This window comes from Sus scrofa, chromosome 3 (assembly GCF_000003025.6).
Source record: "Sus scrofa isolate TJ Tabasco breed Duroc chromosome 3, Sscrofa11.1, whole genome shotgun sequence".
In the NCBI taxonomy this organism is placed as follows: Eukaryota; Metazoa; Chordata; class Mammalia; order Artiodactyla; family Suidae; genus Sus; species Sus scrofa.
This window is the reverse complement of record NC_010445.4, coordinates 18,021,298-18,041,890: the sequence shown is the minus strand read 5'-3', so window position 1 is coordinate 18,041,890 and position 20,593 is coordinate 18,021,298. Positions and strand designations below refer to the sequence as shown.

General features: G+C 49.5%; 1 protein-coding gene across 1 annotated transcript; it reads right to left on the bottom strand.

Moving 5' to 3' along the window:
• KIF22 (kinesin family member 22) lies at positions 159-18,787 on the bottom strand. The gene is given in 14 exon segments (NM_001243019.1): positions 159-298; positions 387-446; positions 526-738; positions 1,454-1,521; positions 2,292-2,460; positions 2,973-3,141; positions 5,341-5,476; positions 5,601-5,754; positions 5,892-6,122; positions 6,204-6,413; positions 6,625-6,779; positions 6,865-6,992; positions 9,198-9,393; positions 18,695-18,787. Coding segments are annotated over 14 exon segments (1,992 nt in total). The 5' UTR covers positions 18,750-18,787; the 3' UTR covers positions 159-250.

Sequence of the window (20,593 nt, the reverse complement as noted above, 5' to 3'; positions counted from 1 at the left end):
TTCTGCCTCCTCTCTCCAGCGGTTTATTTACAATCCTGCGCTGCTTCGTGTTTTCCCAAAGATGGCGCCCAAAGAAGTTAGCCCGCGGCGCCTGTGGCCCGGCCCAAAGGCAGTGATACCCGGGCCCCACCCCCGCAGCCCCAAGAATCAGGCTGAAGCAAAGGAATGACAACTGTATTTACACGAAAGTGGGTTACACAAGGATTTAAAAAAAAAAAAAAAAAAGCAAAGTGAAGAGGGGAGCTGGCAGTCAGGAGGGGCCGCAGCGCTGGCCCGCGGCGAGACCCAGGATGTTCGCCTGCAACACAGGAGGGGAGGGGAGAGCAGCAGCGTCAGGGCCGAGACGGGCACAGGCCAGGGGAGGAAGGGCTCAGCCGTGAGCTCACCTTCAGGAACGACTCCATCTGTTTGCTGGAGATGCCCTCCACGCGTTCCAGGTCCTCCACCTGGCAGGACAGCCGTGATGGAGAAGGGGCCGAGGGAGTGCCAGGCTCCTCCCACCCCCACTCCCCCCTGGGCCATTACCTGGCTGAAGGGGCCATGGAGCTCCCTCCAGCCCACGATGAGCTGGGCCTTCTTTTGGCCAATGCGCTGCAGGCTGCGTAGATCCCGGGCTGAGCCTTCATTCAGCAGATCTAATATTTTTTGGCGCCCATGGGCCAGTAGCTCCGGGCTGATCTGTAGCTCCCAGCAATCCTCAGCCTTCTCCTCGGGCTCTGAGGCATCCAGGGACTCCAGCTATTAGGCAGGAGGTGAGTGACAACAGAGTGCTGTTCAGCCTGCAGCGGTAAACTGCTTTGGACTCTGCAAGGATAGAAGCCTAACAGCAGCTACCTCCCCGCCCTCCCCAGCCTCTCTTTCCCTCCTGTTCAGTTGCCATTCCCCGAACCCTTCCCTCTGGCCACTCTCTGGGCTGATTCTCATTTTATCCAACTTGTGAAAGAGTTGCTGTGATGATCAGATGAGTTCATGAATGTAAAATACATAGCAAGCTCTTAAATCTGGGCCTTCATCTCTAAAAAGAATAAGCACATAGAAGGTGCTCAAGAAATGATAACCCCCCAGTGTCACCCCAGTTTTTAGGTAGGTCTTCCAGTGTTTAGGCTCTTTCCCTAAGTGGGCTCTGCAGTTTGTAGAGGGCAAGACCCAGGCTACACACTGTACCTAGTAAGTAGCTATCAACTGACGGTGAGGGACACCAGGAAGAAAGGTAACAAGTGAGGGACACCCATCCTGCTAGATAAACTCATCTCACTGCATTTCATCTGAAATGCCCTGTGAGGCATGCTGCATCCAGAGGGGAAGCGACTTGGAAGAGCTGTAAACAGCTGACAAGGGTTCAAACAGACCAAGTAACCCTCTGGCCAGCCCTCTTCCCACCGAAGCTCACCACCTGTTACTTCCCCTGGGATCTATGTAGGTGTATGTAGCCTAAGGCTTCAGCTACTCTCACCTTTCTCTTCCGGCCTTTCTTCTTCAAGATGTGGATCTCAGCATTTGGGGATGCTGCCTGCTCCTGAACTGAAAGCAAGAATTGTGAACTGGAGTCACGGCCGAGGCTACTTTTTGGCCCCCTGGTAGCCATTTGGTTCTTCGATTTCTGATTCCCCAAGTCACCTCAACCCCAGTTAACTCTCTTTTGTTGGGTTGTTTTTTTTGCCACACATGGCATGTGGAGGTTCCTGGGCCAGGGATTAAACCCACGCCACAGGAGGAACCCAAGCTGCTGCACTGACAATGCTGTATCCCTAACCTGCTGCGCCACAATAGAACTTCTCTGCATGACCATCCCATTCTTATATTTGAAAGTAACCTCAGGAGTTCCTGTTGTGGCTCAGCACTAATGAATCTGGCTAGTATCTATGAGGATTTGGGTTCCATCCCTGGTCCTACTCAGTGGGTTAAGGATCCGGCATTGCCCTGAGCTGTGGTGTAGTTCGCAGACGTGGCTTGAATCCCCTGTTGCTGTGGCTGTGGTGTAGGCTAGCAGCTGCAGCTCCGATTTGACTCCTAGCCTGAGAACTTCTGTATGCTGTGGGTGTGGCCCTAAAAAGCAAAAAAGGGAGAAAGTAACCTCCGTTGGTCTTGCAGAATAATCAATCACGCATTTGTCAGTCTACCCCACTGTACTAAATGCTGGAGGGCAGAGCACCCAGATCTACTTCAGATCCCTCTTCCTTTCCCTGGGGTTGGTGTATTGTGTGAGGACATGAGTGACATGAGGTCAGCTGCCCCAAACAATAACTCCCTTCAATTATCTGGGTCTTCCTGGCCCCCAGAGCCAAACTTACTCAGTTGTAAGGGCATCACCACAGCTCTTTTGAGGGGCTTCGCCACTGTGACTGTGCGGCGGGCAAGAGGTCTGAGCGTGGTAGGAGAGTAATTCTCTTTTTCCTTTGGGTCTGCAGCCTCCTGGGCCAGCACCTTGGCTTCCAGTTCTTTTTGCTTCATCTTAAGCCTCTGTTAGAAAGGATTGGGAGAGATAGGACCCAGAACCAACTTTGGGGCAGTTTGAAGGGCAGCGGATTAGGGATGCGAGTGTGCAGGGCTCTGAGGCCCTAAAGGGGCTGGGTGAGGACCATTGGGAGAAACTACCAGGAGACAGTGGAGCCTGATGTAATTAAGAGCTTTCTAATGATCAAGGCTGCCTAGCGGTGGAATCAGCCTCTTTGGGAAATACTGAAGGATTGTTCAAGCAGAGTCCTAACTTAATGTGAACTGAGTTTTAGGGAATGGCAGTGTCTTGCATCTGTTTCTTTTACCTGGAATTTTTTGCCCTCTCGTCTCCTCACATCTGATCTCAATTATTTTTCAAAGTTCAGCCATGCGAAGGACATTCAAGAACGAAAGGATTCCAGTGTTGGGTAAAAACAGGGTGCTGGTCCAGCTTTTCAGTGTCCTTCCCTACCTGAAGATCCTCAGATTGCTTCTCAAGGCCAGGAGGAGTCCCAGCCCCAACCCCCAACACTTACCTCAATTTCCAAGTCCTTCTCCTCCACTGTCTTCATGAGCACCATCCGCTCTCGCTTCGGGGTGCTCAGCAGAGGGGTCCCCTGGCTCCCCTGGGAGCCCAGCAGACGGTCCAAGCTCAGGAGGCGCTCCAGCATAGCTGGGTCCATGCTACTCAGCTTCTGCAGGGGGCTGAGCAGACAAAGTTGACTCCTCACCCTCCTCTCTTTACTGCCCTCTGTAGCAGCAGGATTCTCCTCATCATGCCTTAACATGGTATACGCTATGGTTCCAGAACCCTAGTGTTAACTTGCTGGGCAAGCCTGAACAAGTCATCCAGACTCTCTGGGTGCAGTGGCGCTCACTGTCTGACTGTGATTGATTAGGTGTCAGCAAGGGCCGTGCGCCTGTGCATGTGGAGGAGGAATCGGTGAAAGCTTCACCGAGGAGGTCATCTTCAACAGGGCTTTCAAAGCCCCTGAAGATCTCAAATGCCAAGCCTCCCTCCTGTGGGCAGCAGGAAAGCCCTCTTCAAACAGTGGCCTGCCTTAATCCGAGCATGGTAATGCCTCACATCCGGTCCTTCTGTCTGGAATCCCCCTCACATCTGACCTCGATTATCAACGTCAGCCACCTTTCCCCTGATGCCCAGCTTGACTGTGTATCTTCTTTCCTACACTGTGAACTAGCTCCTCCAGGACAGAGACTGCTCTGTTCTTTGTGAGCAAGTGCCAAGAGGAGCAGGATCAGAAAATGTAGATGAAGGTCTTTCTTCCTTGCTGGATCTCACAGAACAGGAGGGTCCACCTTCCTTACTGTCTGCTGTCAACCTTGCATCACATACTGATTCCCAGCTTGCTTCCTCGGCTAAACCGTGAGCCCCGGCGTCAGGGGTTGTCCAGGTCTGATGTGCCCCATCTCTGAGCCTTTCTGGCAGAGACCTTGCCTGTTCACAGGTAACATAGATGCGTGGGTGTGTGTGCTTCTCCGAATTTGGATACATGGGAGAGGGGACTGCCAATAAATGGCATGAGAAAGACAAGATCACAAGCTAAGGTTGTCAGTGAACACAAGAACCTAGGCACCTTTTTTTTTTTTTTTTTTTGGCTTTTTTAGGGCTGCACCCATGGAGTATATGGAGGTTCCCAGGGTAGGGGTACAATCAGAGCTGCACCTGCCAGCCTACGCTCACAGCCACAGCAACACGGGATCTGAGCCACATCTGCAACCTACACCACAGCTCATGGCAATGCTGGATCCTTAACACATTGAGTGAGACCAAGGATAGAACCCAAGTCCTCATGGATACTAGTCGGGTTTCTTAACTGCTGCACCACAAGGGGAACTCCACCAGGCATCTTTTTGTGTATGCCATCCTTAACTACTATAGCCCCCGAGGCAGCATAAGCACTAATCCTTGGCCTCCTCAGGTCACCTCTGTTCAGTAGTCTTCAAACTTATACAATTTAGAGAGGCTCTATGTGGGCTAGGAGTAGAAAGATGGCAGAGTTCAAACTGCAACTCGTTCTTTGGAGTTAGGGAGGGCCAAGTGGCCAGACATAGAAAGCAAGACCACTAAACATGGGGGGGCCTGAATATTAGTGGCTGCTGGGCCATGAGGTGGGGCTGTCAGAACTGGGGAGGCCACACACAGAAATGACTTAATTTAGAGGCTTTGTTTGGGGAGTTCCCACTATGGTGCAGTGGGTTAAGAATCCTACTGCAGTGGCTGGGGTCACTGTGAAGGTGCAGGTTCGATCCCTGGCCAGGTGCAGTGGGTTAAAGGATCCAGTGTCGCCACAAGAGCGTAGGTAGAAGCTGCAGCTAGGATTCAATCCCTGGCCTGGGGAACTTCAATATGCCACGGGTGCAGCCATTAAAAAAGAAAAAAGAAAATAGATGTTTTGATTGGATTGAGGGTGGAAGCAGGGAAAAGTTAGGACGGCAACTAAACCCATGGAAGGTCACAGAAAGGCTGGACTCTTAACACACAGACTGAATCTCAGCGAGACATTTCTCTTCATCCTTGGGACCTGAAAGACCTGATCCTCATTTACTCCTTGAGCCAGAAGCAAAAGTGCTCATCCTTGGAATACTGGTGGCAAAATATGAGATTTTTGTTGACTGCCTAAAGGAGTTGGAAAATGGAAAGCAGGATGGTGGGGGGGAGGTGGGGGGAGGAGTGCCTGGAGGCCTCCTTAGGGCCTCTGGCAGCAGCATCAAGGCTGGAGATCTTAGCACTTCAGTGAATTCAATAAAGTAGGATTTGGGGTGAATCCGGTGGAAGCCCAAGTTCACAGCTCAAGGATCTTACAGGCTAAACCCACTGCTACTGCACACCCAATCCAGACATAAGGGGAATCTACATAAGAACCCTCCCTCTCTGCTCACCTGAGTTTCTGGAAGGCAGAGGCTGGAGCTGCTGGGGGTTCAGGACTTCCACTTTCCTCTTCCTCCGGGCCTCGGGCTCTCTTTGCCTCTGATGGGCCTAGCAGTTCTTTCTGAGACAGTTTAATAGGTGCCAAGACTAGGGGAAGATGGTGAGGTGGAGGGAGAGGGGGTGTCAGCCTCTATGCTGATCTTGGTGAGTTCGGCAAATTCCCCAATTGTCCAAACTCAGCCTTTCCACTCCTCCCGGTCCCGGTCCTCACCATGAAGCTGTAAGCGCTCATTGGTAAAAGGCCGGTTGATCACCTCCTTGGATCTGGCTGCAAAGTTGAGTGCAGAGACCGTGTCTAGGTAGAAGCGTCTCTCAGGGGCAATGTTGGCGATGAGGATGCTGTGGGCTGAGCCACCCAGAGAGTCCTGAGGGATGGGGATGGGGCTGGATGGGTGGGTCAGATGACCCCCCCATCCTCTGCCAGGACCACCGTTCTCCAACACCCTGGCAGGTCTGAGAAGCCCGTCCCCTAGCCACTTTTGCCCGAGATGGGAGGCCTGACCTGTAAGAGGCGAGTGAGCTTGCTGTCCCGGTAGGGCACACGAGGGAGGCCCTGGTTCAGCGCATCCACCACCTTGCCCAGTACAAAGAGGGAGGCGTTGATGGCTCCGCTCTCCTTCAGCCGCAGGCCCTTGTTGCCTGTGCGCCGGTTGTCCTCTGAGCCGGCCAAGTCGATCAGGTAGAGTTTCCCCTCTCGCTGTCGAAATGGAGCCAGCCGTTCCCGCTGATCCACCTGAGGGATAAAAGCAAGGGCCTCAGATTAGCTCAGGCTCCGGGGCTTCCCCAGGTCCTCACCCTGGACAGCGGGCCTCGCCTTGACCAGGAGCACGGCGTGACTGCGGGAAGAGCGCTGATTGAGCCGGGTGGCTCCTACAGTCCGATTCCGACTGGCTGGTAGGAAGTGCTGCTCAAAATCAGCGAAGCTAGTGATGGGCTTCTGTGTGAGGCCTGGAATCAGGATGTTGCCTCGGCAGTCTTCTCGGATTACCAGGTCTCCTGATGAAGGTTCCAAGAGGTCCAAAACCTGTTTGAGCAATTCTCCAGTTACAGGCTGCTTACTTCCTGGGGATGAGTCTCCTCTTTCTCTGCTGGAACGTCAGAGTTGTGCCATCTGCTACCCTGATGTCTGTCTTTCCAGATCTTACACCTCCTTGCTAGAGCAGAGCTGCAGGTTCTACAACTAAGTCTGATTTAACCCTTTGTCTCTTCCTTCCTCGATCAGAAAAGAGCCTCACCTTTTCCTGGTAGATCTCTAAGTAGGACATAGTGACAGAGAGAGCCCATGGCCGGCCCTCAGCACCCTCCTCCCTTGTGAGCTGCAGGAGGTCCATGAGAGCGCGGGGGATCACCCCAGGTTGCTCTGGGCTGCCCAGCATTGTGTGCGTCTTCCCTGGGGAAGGAGTGGAAAGAGGTGTGAGATTTTCCTCCTGACTCCCGAGTCCTTTCTGACCCCTGGCTGTATCAGGCTTGCTCACCTGCCCCTGTGGGCCCATAGGCAAGCACACTGGCATTCTGCCCTTCCAGCAAGTGCCTCAGGATGGGCTGCACTGATCCTCCATAGACGTCCTGCTGAGAACTCCTCTCCCCATAGAAGGCATCAAACCTGCAGGCAGGAAGAAAGAAGGGAATTAGTGCAGGTTCCATTCTCATCCAGACCTAGGGGATAAAAGTGGCTCGGATTTAAGCGTCTCCACCCTTTTTCTTGCGCAAAAACCTAAGAAAGCACCAACTGAGCACCTGTTCCATCCCAGTCTCTGTATCGGTGTAGAAACAGAGGTGACGTCCCTGCTCTGTGGAGTTGTGCAGTCTGCTAGTCAAGACAGATAGGCACCCATACTTTGCTGTGATTCATGAAACGAAGATGAGAGGGCACTAGAAGGAATAACTGATCCTGCCTCGGGAGGGAGGACTTTGCCAGAGAGAGAAGAGAAAGATATTCTAAGTATCAAGAATAGCACACAGAGGAGTTCCCGTCATAGCTCAGCAATAACGAACCCGACTAGTATCCATGAGGATGTGGGTTTAATCCCTAGCCTCTCTTAGTGAGTTAAGGATACGGCATGAGCTGTGGTGTAGGTTGCAGACACAGCTTGGGTCCCGAGTTGCTGTGCCTGTGGTGTAGGCCGGCAGCTACAGCTCTGATTTGACACCTAGCCTGGGAACTTCTATATGCTGTGGGTGTGGCCCTAAAAAGACCAAAAAAGAAAAAAGAAGAACACACAGGGAGTTCCCTGGTGGCTCAACCAGTTAAGGATCTGACACTGTCACTGCTGTGTCTGGTTACTGCTGTAGCAAGGATTCAGTCCCTGGCCTGGGAACTTTTGCATGCCACAGGTGCAGCTGAAGGGGACGGGGAGGGCGGGGGGGGGGGGAAGCACATAAGAGACTGTAGCAAAGACAAAGGCTTCCCAATCTTTTTCACACCACAGTGAATATACATACTGGTATTTACACACTGTAACAGAGTTAAGAAAAGATGCTGCACCCACCTCCCCCCCCCCACTTTTTTTTTGTCTTTTTAGGGCCGGACATGTAGCATGTGGAAGTTCCCAGGCTAGGGGTCAAATCGGAGCTGTAGCCACTGGCCTACGCCACAGCCACAGCCACATCGGATCCAAGCCATGTCTGTAACCTACACCACAGCTCACAGCAATCCCAGATCCTTAACCCACTGAGCAAGGCCAGGGAGCGAACCCGCATCATCATGGATACTAGTTGGATTCATTTCCGCTGCGCCACAATGGGAACCCCTGCGGCTTATGACTAGATGAGACTCAACCCGCATGTAGTCCACGCACTGTAGCACTGCCTTCTGATGAAGAAGCTGTGGCAGAGGTCGTGGCAGGCATCAATGTTAGTGGAGTGTAGCAGGTGTTGGAGGATGAGGCTGGAAAGAAACTGAGGCCAAATCATCAAGGACCTAGAACAGAATTGGCAAACTTTCCCATAGAGAGCCAGAGAGTAAATATTTTGGGCTCCATGGACAAAGGTTCCTTTCACAACTACTCAACTCTGCCATTGTAGTCAGTGGAAAGCAGCCTTAGACAATATGTAAATAAATGAGTGTGGCTGTGTTCCAACAAGGCCTTATTTACAAAAAGACTCCTGGCAGATTTGACCTGTGAACCGTAGTTTGCCATCCCCTGGCCTAGAAGGATAGGCCAAGGAGCCTGAACTTTAAACCTCCAAGGGAATTTTAAAGTAGCTGCTCTCGGAGATCCCACTGTGGTGCAATAGGATCAGTGGTGTCTTGGGAGCACTGGGACACAGGTTTGATCCCCAGCCCAGCAGTGGGTTAAGGATCTGACATTGTTAGCTCAGGTCACTACTGCAGTTTGGATCTGATCCCTGGCCTGGGAACTCCATATGCCGCAGGGCCGCCAAAAAAAAAAAGGAGCTGCCCTTTTGAGTTCTGTCCCCAAACCTGGGTGGACTTCTCCGACTGTCTGGGTTAGCTAGCTGGTCTGTTCCCCCAGCCCTTCCTACACCTCCCTAAGACCCAAGATGGGGCTCCCCTGCTCAGCTTTGCTGCACCTTCTCCATTTGTGCCTATTGCCCCCCGTAGGATTAGGAACAATAAAGTGTGTCTGATTCAGCCTCCAGTCTTTGCCCACAGTATCCCACAGAGGACCCATCACAGTAGACACCCCTGAACATGTCCTGAATGAATAAGCGAAGGTGTGGCAAACAAAGCTGTGCTGAGGAAGGAGGATCCTGAGGAGGAGGGTCTGAGAACGACCCGGGCAGGGGATGGTGTGAGCGGGCCTAGGAGAGAGAGGGACAGAAGGGAGAGGGGCCTGAAGCTTACTGGTATTTGAGAGTCTCCTGGTGGTTCCTCCAGTTGGCAATCTCTAGCGAACAGCTGTCCAGGCCCCGTACACAGGGGGGATCATTTTCTCCAGCTGTTCCATCCACAAATGGCCGCAGTCGCACAGCTACCCTCACTCGAGCCGGAGGCGGGCGCCGGCCGGCTCCCACCTTGCTAAGCCGACAGCGACCGGCTCCTGGAAGAAAGAAGACAAGTTTTCGGCATAAGTAGGGTGGAAGCTTTGCTGAGAGGTAAGGGTAGGAGTCTCAGAGGAGGAGGTAGTTAATTTAGCTGACCCCTTTAGGACGAGCAGGGTCACTGCCAAGCTTTCCAGGCAGAAGGAAAGGCATGGGCAAGAGCTCGGGGGTGTGAAAGCGCCACCCCCTTGGAGAACTGGTGAAGCAGGACTCTGTGTGGGTTCTGTCAGTGGGGTGAGCACAGAAGGGCAGACGAAAGAAAAAGATGAATCAAATACAGGGTCTCAGGCAATGTGGTGGGGGGTTGGCGGAGAAAGATTATACACAGGCCGGGACTGGGAACCAGATCCAGTACTTAGCAAACATTAACATTTACGAAGCACCGACTACCTCTAGGCACGCTTTAATCTTCAGGCTGTCCCTGAGAGGCACATTAGTCTGTTCTGTTAGTCCCATTTTACCAATGAAGATGCTCAGTGGTGCAGCTACTCTTCCCAGCACCTCAGTGTTTTGTGCCTGCGGCCATGAGGCTATTACTTTATCTTGTACCATAACCTACATTTTGCCTGTTTGCTTTTTGCTCCTCAAAAGACCTATAAGTAGAGCCTAGAAGCAGAACAAAACCCCAGCATCAAAATGGACCAGAGACCCCTGTAACCTTAACAACAGGGCAGGGAAGGAGGCCTGGAGCTGGGGCCTGGGATACCATTGGGAGGGCGGGGGCCACAGCTCATTTGGGGGAAAGCGCTTTCCATCCTGGCCATGCTGTGGGTGTCCCCAAGCCTGGCCTCAGTTCCTACCCTGCTCTATAAGTAGGCCCAGTGGGATGCAGACTGCAACGTGTACACAAATAACCTGGAAGATCTAGTTAAAATAGGGATTTGGCTTCATTCCCTGGAGTGACGCCTACGACTCTGTATTTCTAGCAACTCTGGGGTGATGCTATGCTGCTTATGCTGCTGCTGCTGCTGCTGCTGCTGCTGTGACACAATTAAACTGTCAAGGTAGAGCAGACCAGGACCTCACGGGTTGTTCTGGGATTGAGAGTTGACATGTGCCCCCATCAAAAACCAGTCAATGAACTGCCTGACTTTTCTGTGTCTCTATTTCTCACCTGCAGTTTATAATACATACAAATAAGTACAGACACACATACACATGCCCCGAACTGTTAATAGTGGTTTTCTCTTTTTTTCTTTTTAGGGCCGCATCCATGGCATATGGAAGTCCCCCAGCTAGAGTCAAATCAAATTGGATCTGCAGCTGCCAGCCTGTGCCACAGCAACACCAGATCCGAGCTGCACCTGCAACTTATGCTGCAGCGGCAACACTGGATCCTTAACCCACTGAGCAAGGCCAGGGATCCAGCCCACATCCTCATGGATACTAGTTGGGTTCTTAACCAACTGAACCACAATGGGAACTCCCTTGATGGTTTTCTCTTGATGGGGGAGTATGTGGGTTTATGTTCTATATTACCCAGATCCGTAAGGCTGTAATGCGTGCATTAAAATAATAATGATGACACTGTGGACATCTTTGGGAGGGATAAGGTTAAGAGGCAGCCCCCAGTCCCTTTCTGTCCTAGCTCGGTTTGTAAAAGGCACTGACAGTCAGTCCTTCTCTATTGTAAGCTTTCTGTTTAGTTTGCTTCCCATAATTAAATCTCAATCATTTGGAGGGAAGGGAGATTATGAATTATTTTTATCATCAGAAAATGCAGTTAAGATAAAACTTTTTTAAAAAGTCGGGGGATACCTCTATTTCTGTGAGGATTGAATGAGCTGAAGCTTTATGAGGAGGGTATTACTCTATTTTACCCTGGAGGATACTACACTACAGCCCTTGGCTAACAGCAGAATTCACCCCTCCATCTCATCACCTCCAAAACCCTGCTTTCAATGAGGATGCTGTATTACCTATCATGACCAAATGGGAAAGTTCTCAGTATCTCTGACTCTCTTGTTTGTGCTGGTGGTAGCAGCTGGTTGTGGGGACCAGAGGCCTCATATAAGGCAAGAGGCTGGTATATGTGGCCAACACAGAGACAGCAGGACAAAAAGGTGGACAGACTACCCCTGGGAAGACTCTTACGCATAAGTAAGGTATAACCACAAGCTGATGGCTGTTCCAAAAACTGGGCCTCTGTTCCTTCATGGGACAAATGAAGCCAATAACACCATTTCTCACTTTAAGGTTTCCAAAGCACTCAGGCATCTAGCTTTCATTTGACCCTCCCAGCAATCCAGAAAGTCAGGAGCAAGTAAGTAGAAACCTGCAGGGGCACCTGTGCGGATAAGAAAACTAAGAAGCAAGGACGCTGACTGACTTTTATCAAGAATGTGTGCAGGAGCCTCTCCTTGCCCGTCTTTCCCAGGGGTTTGTGAGTGTGTGAGAACAGAGAAAGACGGCAGCTATGGAAGGACTTAAGGAAGTTCAGTGATGGTACAGGGTGAAGGGGAAGTCTGGTGATGCAGAGAGTAGAGACTCTGGTTAAACAGAGCTGCATTTCAATTCCAGCTCTAACATATATTAGCGTGTGACTCTGGGCAAGGGACTTAACATCCATGTGCCCCACTTTCCTTGGGGTGGGGTGGGCCTGGAGCTTAATGAGGATGAAAAGAAGTAACATGTAAAATGTCAACAGAGAAACTAGTACATAGTAGGTTGGTAGTAATTCAAGATTAGAAAAAAGTCAAGGGGGAGTTCCCGTCGTGGCGCAGTGGTTAACGAATCCGACTAGGAACCATGAGGTTGCGGGTTCGGTCCCTGCCCTTGCTCAGTGGGTTAAGGATCCGGCGTTGCCGTGAGCTGTGGTGTAGGTTGCAGACGCGGCTCGGATCCCACGTTGCTGTGGCTCTGGCATAGGCCAGTGGATACAGCTCCGATTGGACCCCTAGCCTGGGAACCTCCATATGCCGCGGGAGCAGCCCAAGAAAAATGGCAAAAAGACAAAAAAAAAAAAAAAAAAGAAAAAAGTCAAGGGAAGATGGTCTGGACTCAAATCCCAGCTCTGATACCTACAACTAACTAAATAACCTGGGAATGACTTTCTATTCCTGTGCCTCAATTTCCCCACCTATAAAGTTGGGAATAAATAAAAATAACTACTTGTTGGGTAGTTAAGGCAGTAGATAAGGTAATTTATGTAGAAGTGCTTAGAACAGCATTGTACTTGGTAAAAGCTCAGTAAGGTGTTTTGTTTTTTTTTTTCCTATTAAAAAATCTGATTTTATTTTTTTCCCACTGTACAGCACGGGGACCAAGTTACATATACATGTATACATACTTTTTCCTCCCATTGTTGTGTTGCGATGTAAGTATCTAGACATAGTTCTCAATGCTACATTAGTAAGGGTTTTATTTTATCTTCCCCCATTTTCCCAGTGAGGAAACCTCAGTACAGATAGGTTTGCTGGCTTGCCCACGGACTGAGCTTCAAATGAAGGGCTAACTCCAAAGTTCATTATGTGACTCTCTGGGCCTTCTCAACCCCTTCATCTTTGTATCCCCATGGGCCTTGGAGACAAATTCCACTTAGTAGCTGTGTGACCTTGGGAAGGTTTCCGAACCTCTTCCAGCCTCAGTTTCTTTTTATAAAAATAACAGTATCTACCCTCATACCGCTATGAGTCAAAAGAAATAATGTACATATAATGTTTAGCACAGTACCAGCAGTAAGTACTCAGCATGGGTCAGCTGTTGTTACTGTCATCATTACATTCTCTCTCCCCTTACACAGGCCCTTCAAGGCAGCAGCTCACTTCTGCCCACACCATTCAGTAGGGTCACTTAATGACCTCCTTACTGCTAAGTCCAAAAGACAAGCTCAGTCCCCATCCTGTTTGACTTCCCAGAAGTATTCAACACCCTTGATCTGCTTTCCTTAATGAAGTATAATTTTTTGTAAGCTTCCAGGTCCCCACCAGCCCTCTATTCACTTCTCAGCTTCTGCCAGCCTTAAATGTGGTTCCTAGGCTCCCCGTGTCCTCTCTCTAGATCAGGGTTGCTCAGTTTCTGTCCTATTGATATTTGGGGCTGGATATGTCTTTGTGGTGGGGCTGTCCTGTACATTGCAGGAAGTTTAACACAAAGGAGTTTGTGCTAAACACTATACCAGTAGCAGCATTTCCCCTGCCCCCACCCTGGGAATGACTTTCTATTCCTGTGCCTCAATTTCCCCACCTATAAAGTTGGGAATAAATAAAAATAACTACTTGTTGGGTAGTTAAGGCAGTAAATAAGGTAATTTATGTAGAAGTGCTTAGAACAGCATTGTAACCACCCAAAATATCCCCAGACATCACAGGTGGCCCCATGGGGAACAAAACTGCCCCCAGTTGAGAACCACTCGTAATTAATTTCATGGTCACCGTCACCGGCTCTCTTGGCTTCAATTACCACCTCAAATCTGAGGACTTCTAATTGACACACACACCCCCCACCAGAGCTCTCTCCTGAGCATTGGATCCACATTCCTTGCTGCTGCCCTGATATCTCCTCTTACGCGGTTCAAGTAATTCAAATTCCAACCATATTTTATTTATTTATTTATTTCTGGCATTTGGAACTTCAGGCCAGGGACTGAACCCAAGCCACTACAGTGACAACGCCAGATCCTTAATCCGATGCGCCACAAGAGAACTCTAAACTCATCTTAAACAGAATCCCTTCCCCATCTGTCTGCAACTCCATCTTCCTTCTGTGCTAACATAAATAAATGGAACCAAAGATGGGAAAGTCTGTCTTAATTTCTTCTCTCTCGTTTCCCACATTGGGCTTTTATTAACATCTGTCGATTCTACTTTTTTAATGAGTCCACTCCTCCCCGTCCTCACTGCACAATCTTCGCCAAGGCCATCATCATCATCTCGAGAGAGAGAGAGCATCCCAACTGGTCTCCTTGTTTCACTTCCTTCCAAATCATTCTCTCCCTGTGATGCATTTCCTTCAGTTTCTGCAACAGGCTAAGTTCTCTCGCATCTGTGGGGCTTCGCACCCGCTATCCTCTCCCTGGGGTATCTTCTTACCTCCCTGCCTCCAGGGACTGAGGTAAACCCTTACATCTTACTTCCTCTTAAAAACCTGCCCTTGTAGGAGTTCCCGTCGTGCTGCAGTGGAAACGAATCTGACCAGGAACCATGAGGTTTCGGGTTCGATCCCTGGCTTCACTCAGTGAGTTAAGGATCTGGCGTTGCCAAAAGCTGTGGTGTAGGTCGCAGAGGCAGCTTGAATCTGGTGTGGCTGTGGCTGTGGCTCCAACTGCCCTCTACCCTAGGTACCTCCATGTGCTGCGGGTGCTGCCCTCAAAAAGGCAAAAACAAACAAACAAACAAAAACCCTTCCCTTGTAAAATGACTGCCCCAAAGGCTCTGTTAGGTGAGCCTCTCCAAGCACTCATGACACTTCACCATAACTGCCTATGTGTCTGCCTTCTCCATTTAACTATGAACTCAGTGAAAATAAGTCTTACTGGGCCCACCTTTACATTCCCAATATCTGGCACAGAGTAGGCTCTTAGAGAGTATTTGCTGAACAAACTAAGATTTGATGAAGGACCGAACATAGAACATTGGCACTCATGCTCCAAAGCTCAGAGTCCAGGGAAAGAGAGGCACAGGCACACAGCTGCCGACAGTCCAAGAGTCTGCCCCTTTCATCATGAAAGCAACTTTGAGGTCGGGTGAAGCTAGCACTGATTTCTTTTAATTTTCCCCTCTCCCATAATTCCCAACTTCCACTCAGCTTTTTTCTTTTACTGATGAGGAAATTGTGCCAAAGAGAGCGTCTTTGGCCTCTTTTTACCTCATAAATAAATCGATCATTTGGTGGTCTTTTGGTCCCACCAAGGCCTGGCAAACGCCAACCTTTGAAATTCACCTCAACTCTCATTTCCCTAATGTAGTCTTCCTAGAATAACCAAGGGTTTATCTTAGATTCTGCACTCCCTATAGCAGCTTATACATATCTCTTATTGCTTTTCAATATATTTACATGACTATCTACTGAAACAGACTATAAGCTTCTCTAGGGAAGTGACAATATTCATTCAAGTAATTTTTATTCTCATTTCTTGGTCTTTTTAGGGCTGCACCTGCAGCATATGGAGGTTCCCAGGCTAGGGGTCAAATTGGAGCTGCAGCTGCTGGCCTACACCACAGTCACAGCAACATGGGATCCAAGCCACATCTTCAACCTACACCACAGCTCGCAGCAACGCAAGATCCTTAACCCACTGAGCAAGGCCAGGGATCGAACCTGCATCCTCATGGATATAGTCAGGTTCATTACCACTAAGCCACAACGGGAACTCTATATTCAAGCATTTTTATGAAAACTACTATGTACCAGACACAGTAGATCTTGGAAGGGTGAGGGGAGGTTGTGCTCAGACAGAGTAAATATCATGTGCTGGGCATAATTTTTTTTGTTTTGTTTTTTAGGGCTGCACCCAGGGCATATGAAAGTTCCCAGGCTAGGGCTCGAATCAGAGCTACAGCTGGAGGCCTACACCACAGCTCACGGCAACGCCAGACCCTTAACCCACTGAGCGAGGCCAGGGATCGAAGCCGCGTACTCATGGATACCAGTTGGGTTTGTGTGTTAACGTTAAGCAAGGTTTTTTTTGCCCTTTTTTTTTTTGGCAGCCCAGTGTCATATGTAAGTTCCCAGGCCAGGGATGGAATCATAGCCACAGGTGCAACAATGCTGGATCCTTAACCCACTGCACAGGCGGGTGATCGAACCTGTTGCTCTGAAGCAGCCGGAGCTGCTGCAAAGACAACCTTGATCCTGCTGCGCCACAGTGGAAACTCCCAACTTTGAGCAAGTTTTTTGCTTTTTTGGTTTTTTTTTTGCTTTTTGCTTTTATAGGGCTGCACGTGCGGCATATGGAAGTTCCAGGCCAGGGGTCCAATTGGAGCTGTAGCTGCTGGCCTACACCAGAGCCACAGCAACGCAGGATCCAAGCAGCATCTTCGACCTACACCACAGCTTCTGGCAACGCAGGATCCCTAACCCACTGAGCGAGGCCAGGGATCAAACCCACAAGCCCACGTCCTCATGGATACTAATCAGGTTCATTACCACTAATCCACAGTGGGGGCTCCCTAAGCAAGATTTTAAACTCATCTATGGCTCAGTTTCTTCATCTGTAAAACAAGACAGTAACACGCACCTACAGCCAACTAATCTATGACAAAGGAGGCAAGGATAGACAATGGAGAAAGGACAGCTTGTTCAATAAGTGGTGCTGGGAAAACTGGACAGCCGCATGGAAAAGAATGAAATGAGAACACTCCCCTGACACCATACACAAAAATAAACTCCAAATGGATTAAAGACCTAGATATAAGACCAGACACTATAAAACTCTTAGAGGAAAACATAGGCCAAACACTCTCTGACGTAAAAGACAGCAACATCTTCTCAGATCCACCTCTTAGAGTATTGACAATAAAAACAAAAATAAACAAATGGGGCCCAATCAAACTTAAAAGTTTCTGCACAGCAAAGGAAACCCTAAACAAAATGAAAAGACAACCCACAGAATGGGAGAAAATCTTTGCAAGTGAATCAACTGACAAGGAATTGATCTCCAAAATTTACAAACAACTTCTGCAGCTCCATACCAAAAAACAAACAACCCCATCCAAAAATGGGCAGAAGATCTAAACAGACAGTTCTTCAGAGAAGACATACAGATGGCCGAGAAACACATGCAAAGATGTTCAACATCACTCATTATTAGAGAAATGCAAATCAAAACCACTCTGAGGTACCACCTTACACCAGCCAGAATGGCCATCCTCAAAACGTCTACAAACAATAAGTGCTGGAGAGGGTGTGGAGAAAAAGGAACCCTAGTACACTGTTGGTGGGATTGTAAATTGGTGCAACCACGGTGGAAAGCAGTATGGAGATTCCTCAGAAAACTAAACATGGAACTACCATTTGATCCAGCAATCTCACTCCTGGGCATCTATCCAGAGAAAACCACGACTCCCAAAGACACATGGACTCCGATGTTCATTGCAGCACCATTTACAATAGCCAAGACATGGAAACAACCTAAATGTCCATCGACAGAGGAGTGGATCAAGATGTGGTACATATACACAATGGAATATGACTCAGCCATTAAAAAGAATGAAATACCGGCATTTTTAGCAACATAGATGGACCTAGAAACTATCATGCTAAGTGAAGTCAGCCATACAATGAGACACCAACATCAAATGCTTTCACTGACATGTGGAATCTGAAAAAAGGACAGACTGAACTTCTTTGCAGAACAGATGCTGACGCACAGACATTGAAAAACGTATGGTCTCTGGAGGAGACAGTTTGGGGGGTGGGGGGATGTGCTTGGGCTGTGGGATGGAAATCCTGTGAAATCAGATTGTTATGATCATTATACAACTACAGATGTGATAAATTCATTTGAGTAATAAAAAAAAAGTAAAAAAAAAACCAAAAACACAAGGCAGTAACAGACCCACCTCACCGCATTGAGGAGATTAAATAATTCATCAGCATAAAGTGTTTCCAGCTGTGCCTGGCACCAAGCAAGGCTGCAACATGTGTTTGACATTCTACTAAATAGGTTTGTTTCTCCACGGGGCCTGACAAACAGTAAGAGACTCAAATATCCGTGGTACCCGCTATAATCACTAACCAGAATTCAGTCTACAAGAAGAGAGCAGAGAGCAAGATTCTGAATGTCCTAAAAGCCTTCCCAACCCTAAAAAGAGTACTGACTTCCACGGCTGGAGGGAAAGGAAACAACCCCTTCTTTCCCTTTTCGGTGATCTCAGCACATCTTATGCCAACAATTCACACCCAGCTGCAGCCTGTCTGAAACTCTTGCCTCTCTGAGGGATCTCCCCGCACCCAAACAACATGTCACACACGGGCTCTTTCCCCAAAGACGCATCCAGCTCCCTTTCTTTTGTCCTTACAGTTGGAGTAGTAGCTATTTTTCGCTCGCTTACTCATGTAATCTTCTCAGATGGGTCACTGTCCCCACTTCACAGACAAAACTAAAGCTCCCTGAGGAAAAAGGCGCTAGGCTCAAAAGTGCACCGGAACTGGGTCTCAACCCCGGTCTATTGATCCGCGCCGAGAGCAGGAAACAGTGAGAAGGCACCAGCCTGAGACTTCCACACTCCCACTTTCCCCTCCCCGCTGCCGCGCCATTCCGGCGTCTCCCGGACTACTCGCGGGGCCCGGACCCGACTGGGACGCGTCGCCCCACAAAGCTCCAGACTCTGGCACCCCGCCCTGCCCAGGCTCGAGTACCCGAGGTCGCCGCCGCCATCTCGCGTCGCCTCCGCGCCGGGAGCCCCGCGTCCATTCCACTCCCTCCTTGGGCCCGCCTCTCTGTTCGAATTTCTCACTGCCCCGCCCCCTCTCCTGGGCTCCACCAATCACGGCTACTTGCCGCCGGAAGCCCCTTCTAGTGCCTCGCCGCTATCCCGCCCTCTAGGGCTCGCCTCCGGGTTCTGCAAGAAAGTTTCCCTGGGCCGAGAACGCATGCGCGCGCATCCGCTCCCCGGCCGTTGACGTCGGGCAGGCCCTCCCGCGCAAACTCCGCTGCCGCCGGAGGCGTTTGCGACAGTGGCCGTCGGGGGTGCTGGTGAGCGTCGCCAGCCCCCGGCTCTTTTTACCTTCTGGGTTTCGAGGCGTAGATTTATCTTAGGTGTAGACATTTCGCCTCGGTTTTTTTGTTTTTTGTTTTTTGTTTTTTTCCCCTCTCAAACTGCGACTTTTGGTACGAAATCAAGCAGACGGTGTTCCGAGATAGTTAATCGATTTATCCGAAAATTTCTCTGAACTAAATACAGTTTTCGCTGTTTTCGTGGCAGAATATGGCACACTATAGGGATAAGAAAGATGCATGGGCATGGGATTATTCTAAACGACTGGTAGTGATCTTCAGTTTTACACTTTCTTGCCTCAGAATTTGATTCTCGAGCTTGGTGGGAGGGGATCCTTTTGTGGCTTTCCGGACTTGACCTCGGGGGGCCAGTCAACGGTGCTTTAACGTCTGGTCACTTATTTAGATCAGGACCCTGCTGGCTGGGTTGTGGACAGTTAGGTCCTGCTGATTCCAAAGCCACTATATGAGGTGCAGAGGCCAGGTGACATGTGTGTCCCTTTATGTCACATGCCTGAGCTGAGGATCCCAGCTGGGATGTCCCTTCCTTTGTAACAGAGCTCTAGGCGGCGGAGTGGGCGTGAAAGTCATGCTCAATCTGTTAGTCAACTTCGCCCATGTCCTACGAGTTCAGTCATCTGTAAAATAGTTCCCTATCCCTTCTGGAGCTTAACCAGGCGTGACCATCCCATCTTTGAGCTCCTGGTAAGGCCCTGGTTTAGACATTATGTCAAACTATAATAAACTAAACAAAACAAATATTGGACCACTGGTTCTAATATTTTGGGGAGGGCCTTGAAATCCCTTTACATTCTTAAAAATTGAGACCCCAAATATCTTCTGATTTTTATCAATCCACATTTACTGTGTTAGAAATAAATACAAGTTGAAAATATTTATTAATGCATTGCTCTGGTCACAGCAGTAACAATGTGGGATCCTTAACCCACTGTGGCACAAAGGAAGTCCAGAATTCAGATTTCTAGGTGTGACAGGCTTTAGAGAGCATTTGACCAAATTAAGCTTATTTTACAAAGGGGTAATTGAGGAGTTCTTGTGGCGCAGTGGTTAGCGAATCCAACTAGGAACCATGAGGTTGCCGGTTCGGTCCCTGGCCTTGCTCAGTGGGTTAAGGATCCAGCGTTGCCGTGAGCTGTGGTGTAGGTTGCAGACTCAGCTCGGATCCCATGTTGCTGTGGCTCTGGCGTAGGCTGGCGGCTAGAGTGCCGATTCGACCCCTAGCCTGGGAACCTCCATATGCCGTGGGAGCGGCAAAGGCAAAAAAAAAAAGGGGGGGGTGGGATAATTGAAATCTAAAGAGGTTAAGAGATTTGGCTGAGGTCATATACCTGAGCAGAGCTAGAACTTCAGTTTCCTAAGTCCCTGTGCAGTACACTGTCAACTCATTCTGACCTTTGACAGTGAGGTTCCCACTATTACTCAGTAATCCATTTACCTGACTGGTCAGCAAACTCCTTTACTCCCTGTCATTATCCAGAATCCCCACCTCAGCCCTCTTAGGTTTAATCAGGTGCAACAGG